Source organism: Bombus terrestris, chromosome 8 (assembly GCF_910591885.1).
Source record: "Bombus terrestris chromosome 8, iyBomTerr1.2, whole genome shotgun sequence".
NCBI lineage: Eukaryota > Metazoa > Arthropoda > Insecta > Hymenoptera > Apidae > Bombus > Bombus terrestris.
The window spans coordinates 3,692,187-3,698,186 of record NC_063276.1 but is presented as its reverse complement, the minus strand read 5'-3'; the positions used below and the strand labels follow the sequence as shown (position 1 = coordinate 3,698,186).

The window sequence follows — 6,000 nt, the reverse complement described above, 5'->3', positions numbered from 1 at the left end:
ATTACAACTGCAAAATTATAAGTTTAAAGTTTAAGTACAATGTAATAGAAAAATTATGTTCTGAATTGAGCATCGGATCCCGAATCGAAAATCGGGTTCTGAAGTAACGGGTATCCAATTATGTTTATGTGTCGACAAACTCGAGATCCCGATACGAACACGAAAAAGATTCCCGACCCTATTCAAGGCCGCAATTTTGAATACTCGCACAACCCTAATAATGTTATCAAAAAATCTTTGTGACGCCCATTTTCTCGAATAGCCACGAAACTCATTATCGATCAATTCTGATACTGACTTCTTGTAAATATCTTTATTTTTCATTTATAATAAAAATCATTCATCAACAACATAATTGTTTTTAGTCAATTATTCTTTTTTCTTATAATTATTACACTACGTAGGGTCATGATTATGCACAGTGTTGGTCACAAGGAGGAATCGGTGAAGGGAATAAAAGGGACGGGCGATACTGTTTTAAGGAGTATGTTGCAACAGGAATACATATCGTATATATGTACAATTATGAATTTGAGCTTGCTTGACTGCGCTTTTTTTTTAATTATTTAGTGATAAAAGGAAGGATGAATTGTTCACCGGCGTATCTTCATGTCGTTCCTTCGAATACTTCATTAATTCTCGCACAATTACTTTATCACAAGCAATTGTTCGAATAAAAAGGAAGAAGGGACGCATTCATATTCATCTTTGTTTTTATGTTCTTTCTTTCATTTCTTGTTCCTCCTGATCCATGAGTCTCTAGCAACGATCACCGTATATTCCGATCGACGAAATAACGATTACTACGAAGAAAAATCAGATTTTACATTAGTATTTACATAAATCACGTAACGCTACGTGACATTCGTAATGTTTCCAATTTACAGAGAGAGAGAGAGAGAGAGAGAGAGAGAAAGAGAGAATTCTGATACGAAAACGATATCCTCTAAGACGATGGAACAGATTTTGGAGACGCGAGAGACATTAAAATGGCTTTTTAATGTCGTGATTTAAGAATAAAACGCTTATCAATATAATAACACATACATAAACAACACCGTAAATAAAGAATTGGACGAGAAATCTCGTTACCGCCAGTCACGATAAACCATCCCGCGAAAAATGGTGTTACTATTAATTATTCTCCATAATCACATCAACATTAGAACCTTAACAAATTCGACTTCTTTGTCCTTTACAAGATCGCGCGCAATAATTTTTATATAAAGTTTTACATTATCCGAAAAACTCGTGTTCGTTCGTTATGATCGGATTAATTGTCCTCGGATTAATAAACGCAATTGTCGAAAAGGACACAGAAAGGCCACCACAATCATAAATCATCGTCGTCGCGACGTCTATCTTCGATCAGTCAGCTTACACGTTAGTTTTATTTCGGCATAAAGAACTGCTGATGCGAATGCGAGTTTGGCGGCGGATGTAAAGTAGGATGTGGTGGACCACTACCCCTTGTCCCTGTAGCGTAAAGTTGTTGCTGGAAGTTATGGAATTGTTGAGCATAATTTGGATCCGACATACTAGGTCCACTACCGACGAAAGGGCTGTTCTTGAAATTACTAGTAGCACCACCCATGCTCGGAGGTAATGGCTGTGTTGCATCCGGGGGAGGTCCTAATCCCATTGGACTGCCTTTGCTGCCGGATACGTACATGCCAGGATTCGGTTGACTGGGAACTTGCGATACCATGTCAGGTGGGAAGACTTTATCTGGATCCATTGAACCGCCTGGAAAGACACCACCACCAACCATGTGTTGCATTCTCATTAAATTAGGCTGAGGTCTCATATTGCCGACAGGTCTCATCGAAGGATGTACACCAACTGATGTGTTCATCGATTGTCCGTCCATCCTTGGAGAGCCTCCCATGCCAGGAAGTCCACCGCTCATGGTTGATGGCATACCAGTATGCGGGCCCATACTGTTCGGTACACAACCGTTCGGGAAGTACTGAAGATTTACAGACGGTGTGCCCATCTTTGATTCTAAATTAGACAAGGGATTCGTGAATCGTTGAAGGAAGTCCAAACTTGGTGGTCCTCTTGGAGTATGACCGACGTTGGGCCTTGCTGGTAGATATTGTATCGTGTTTGGAGCACTAGGTTTTACTTGAACATTCGCTCCGTTATAAGGACTAGGGCCAGTCACATGACCTGTCATTAATCTTGGCGGTGGTGCATGAGGATCGCCACCAGGATATGCGCCTGTCGCATTACCTGAATGGCTACTCATCATACCATGGCCCATGATAGGATGACCCATTTTACTAGGTACACCGGGACTTCCTGTGTGTGAAGTTGTCGGGCTATAACTCGTCGGTGGTCCTGCCAAACCCATACACATTGCTCCCACTTCGGCCTGTTCACTGGTCGGACCACCCATATGACAACTTCCATTCATTTCGCCACCCATTTGCATCATATGCATACTGTGCGGATTCCCGAACTGCATCATCCCGGTGTTCCCGGAATGAATAGGTCCTTCGTTACCTAATGAATTGCTAGCTGCCGTATTAGTAAGTTGCTGACTCATCTGAGCTAAGGAAGTTATGGGATCGAAGTGATTTGTACTCATTGCGGTTAAACTGCCGAGTCGCCCTCCGATATTGTTGGGATTAAGAGGCACATTGTCTGAAGGTTGACTCACGTTTACAGATGGTCTACCGCAAGGGAAGGAGGCGCTTGGACCTCCCAAAGAAGGTACTACCGTTGCGTTTCCAGAATTACTTGGATTTGTAAGACTTGGATTTGTAGACTGTTGTTGTTGTTGTTGTGGAGGAGGTTGTTGTGGTTGTTGTTGCGATTGTTGCTGTGGTTGCTGTTGTTGTTGCTGCTGTTGGGACTGAGTTTGTTGTTGCTGAGTATCTTTCGTTGATGGCGGAGATGTGTCGGGTTTCGTAGTAGGTGACGCTGGTACTGTTCTTGGAGGACCCATACTATCTGGTATATTCGTATTATGTGGTGCTGGACTACTCTGTGCACTTGCACTAGACTTATTTCCGGGTTTTCCAGGATCAACTGGAGTATGTGGAGCACCATTGCCTGGTGTGTGCGGAGTATGAGGAGTATGTGGACTGTGTAAAGAGCCTGTAAATCCACGATTCATGCTATCCATTTGAACTGGACTTGCACCTTCCGATCTAGCAGGAAACTGATTGCTGTTGTCCAAAGTTCCTGGCAAAATTCTGTTTGGTATCTCTGTATTGCTGGCCGTATTCCTGAAGACGTAGAATAAGATAAAATTACAAACCTACGTTAGAAAGGGAATTATACATCTATAAGATATTGTTATACAAGTATACTTACGTAGATAAATTGCCATCCTTTAGACTCGTATTTGGTTGTTTCTGTATAGTCAGTTCCTGTCCCTCGAAGGTATTAAGATACTGAATTTGCTGAGGGCTCGGAACCGGCATCAGATTCGCTTCCTTAACACCCGCTGCGTTCACTGCCCCAGTGTGTTGCTGCTTTTGCTGGGCTAAGGATTGCAGCGTGCGGCAAAACATACCATCCACTATGTTGTAACATATAACACGATCAATTCACCGCGTAATGTTTTTAAGTAGTGAACTTTTAAAATATTTTACGTAATAATTATAATGATCGTGGTTACTTATTTGTTGCATTAAGATCCTTCGAATGCGATTCAATGTCAAATATTATTTAACATGTCAAAAAATATTTTAAGAGATAATATGATCGACTATTACAATAAAGTAATTATTCTATTATTTGGTCTTACCATTTGGAGGCTGACTGGTGGAGAAATCTAAAGATGAATCTTTTTGAGCAGTTGTTCCACTAGGACTAAGCGTTGAGATGTGCGAATGAGAAACAGGCGTTCCCGGATTACTATGATTAAGTCTCGTTGTTGATACAGCCGTTGCATTTCCAACTGTCGGATTTGGAGAGTCTTGACTCGTCGGACTTTGTCCTGGTAGATGGTTAGTTCTCTGATTACCGATTTGAAATTGTCTGTTGCAGTCTGCGGGTGAATTTAGGGCTGAACTTGCGCGAGGTGACGGTAGGGATAAATTGCTGGTTGGATTATTAGGTGAAGAAGGGTTTGGGCTTTGTATCGCAATTGGCACACTCGCAGATCGCGTTGTTTGATGATACGGCGGTGGTGGTCCTTGACTACGCGGGACCCCGACCATATTAGCACCTCGCAATGAGACTCCAGTTCCAGGACTTCCAACACTGGCCTGCAATATGAATAAATATTATACTAAAACGTTATACTAACATTTTTTAAGTATAGTTTTTGTTTCATTAAATAATGATAGTCACCCTATAGTCATTATTCTTTAATTATTTTCCAAATACAATCTTTAATCTTTTATATTATATTTTACCTTATTTTTTCCATCAAGAAACTGATGTTGCAATTTATGCCAATCCATAGTTGGAGGACATTGAGTTGGTACAACTGAAGGAACGTTCGTTGGAGGACACGTCGATACCGCTGTTCCTTGCGTCGTATCTAGAGTATTAGCGGTTTCTTCCTTGTGCTCAGGAAATAACATCATTTGCATTTTCCTAATGGTCGCTAATTGAACTTCTCGATGTTGCCTTTGTTGCGGAGTTAAATTTTCATCTGGAACTTTGACACCTTGCAGTGACGGCTGTAAACTGCCTGGACCTGGGCTGGTTGTACCTCCTAATAAATTGGGACTATGGCCCATTGTAGTGCTATTAGGAGGTTGTGGATTTGCTGTAATAAAAGGTATGCTTCTAATGGCATAAAGTGTACACAAAAAGGTACCCGTAAAAAAATTGGAAACATGTTTGACTACAATACAAATATAACTACATATTACCTGAGTTACCAGGTGAATTTGGTACAAGACAAGGCACATCTATATTTGCATCGTCCAATGATGGTTCAGAATTACCAAGGGTATTTCCACCATTTAAGTTCCTAAGATTAGGTTGTTCGTTCCAGAACGGAGGGGCATTAGGATCAAGAGCCGGTAGATCAGGAGGTTGCTCATTTTGGAAAGTATTGTTTGTACCTCCTTGATGACTTTTTTGTTTCATCATAGCAAGGTTGTTTAACCATTGTGCAGGATTTTGACGAAATTGGTTTACTTTATTTGGATGTTTCTAAGATTATAATGACATGTTAGTAAATATAAAAATAATGTAGATTTTTCTTTACGAAACTTTACTTAACATACCTCTAGATACTTCTTAGTGCCAGGTTGTGCACAATGATAAGCAATAATTGATGGATATTGTCCTTGCATCACTGCATCTGCACCTTTATTTGCTAATGTTGTAGAAAATACAAAAATTTGACTTTGCTGTTGCATATACTGAGCTTCACCGCTTCCTGTGCTAGTTCCCATCTGTTTTCCAAGAACATTACTAACTAATGGTTGAATACCATCTGCAGTAATCACATTACCACTACAATCTACAACAATGAATAAAACAAATAAAATAATTGCACACAATAATTAAACATCAAGAATATAAATAATTAACAAAGGCATAAGAATTAAATTTAGTCCTACCAGGTATATCATCTGTGGGATTGTTATGATCACCTTCTTGTTTCACTGAGTTTAGAATTGGTTGATTTGCACTGTTACTTTGATTCTCTCCAGACAATGCACCTTCCCCATTGGAAGGATCCAAACAAGGATCCCTGGAGCACTCTGTAGTGTCTTCTCCTGTTGTATCATCATTGTTACCTCCGGTGCCTTCTTCTTTGATTTTAACTGGGTCTGCGTCAGGTTCCTCTTTGACAACAGTGGTTGGTACGCAACTTGGTTCGCTGGGCTTCTTTTCTGTTTTCATGTTTGAAGCTATACTGGATGAATTATCCTGTCAGACCTTGGTCAGGTGAGTAAAGATTAAACACATGGCCACTATCGTCCGCAATGTGCGGCGTAACAACGCATTCGAAACCAGTGATAGAGGTTAACAACGAAAAATATCGTTGACCGGTAACCGTGCCGAACGTGTCCTTAAAAA

General features: G+C 40.5%; 1 protein-coding gene across 2 annotated transcripts; it reads right to left on the bottom strand.

Annotated features, from left to right (window-relative positions):
- Nucleotides 1-298: 298 nt before the first annotated feature.
- On the bottom strand, nt 299-5,823 carry LOC100650244 (protein BCL9 homolog). 2 transcript variants are annotated; one of them, XM_003397214.4, is made up of 7 exons: nt 5,538-5,823; nt 5,199-5,437; nt 4,839-5,124; nt 4,374-4,732; nt 3,761-4,223; nt 3,325-3,532; nt 299-3,236 (listed from the first exon to the last, which is right to left on the bottom strand). In XM_003397214.4, the coding sequence occupies exons 1-7, from the start codon at nt 5,821-5,823 to the stop codon at nt 1,391-1,393; spliced, it is 3,687 nt and encodes a 1,228-aa protein (XP_003397262.1). In that variant the 3' UTR covers nt 299-1,390. The 2 variants fall into 2 exon arrangements, with proteins under 2 accessions (XP_003397262.1, XP_012166474.1); XM_012311084.3 differs by having other exon boundaries at nt 3,325-3,496.
- Nucleotides 5,824-6,000: the final 177 nt, after the last annotated feature.

Coding starts and splice junctions, on each gene's coding strand:
- LOC100650244 (XM_003397214.4), bottom strand. CDS start 5,823: ATGAAAACAGAAAAGAAGCCCAGCGAACCAAGTTGCGTACCAACCACT. Junction 5,438..5,537: donor TCCCACAGATGATATACCTG/GTAGGACTAAAT, acceptor TCATTGTTGTAG/ATTGTAGTGGTAATGTGATT. Junction 4,733..4,838: donor AAATTCACCTGGTAACTCAG/GTAATATGTAGT, acceptor CTTTTATTACAG/CAAATCCACAACCTCCTAAT.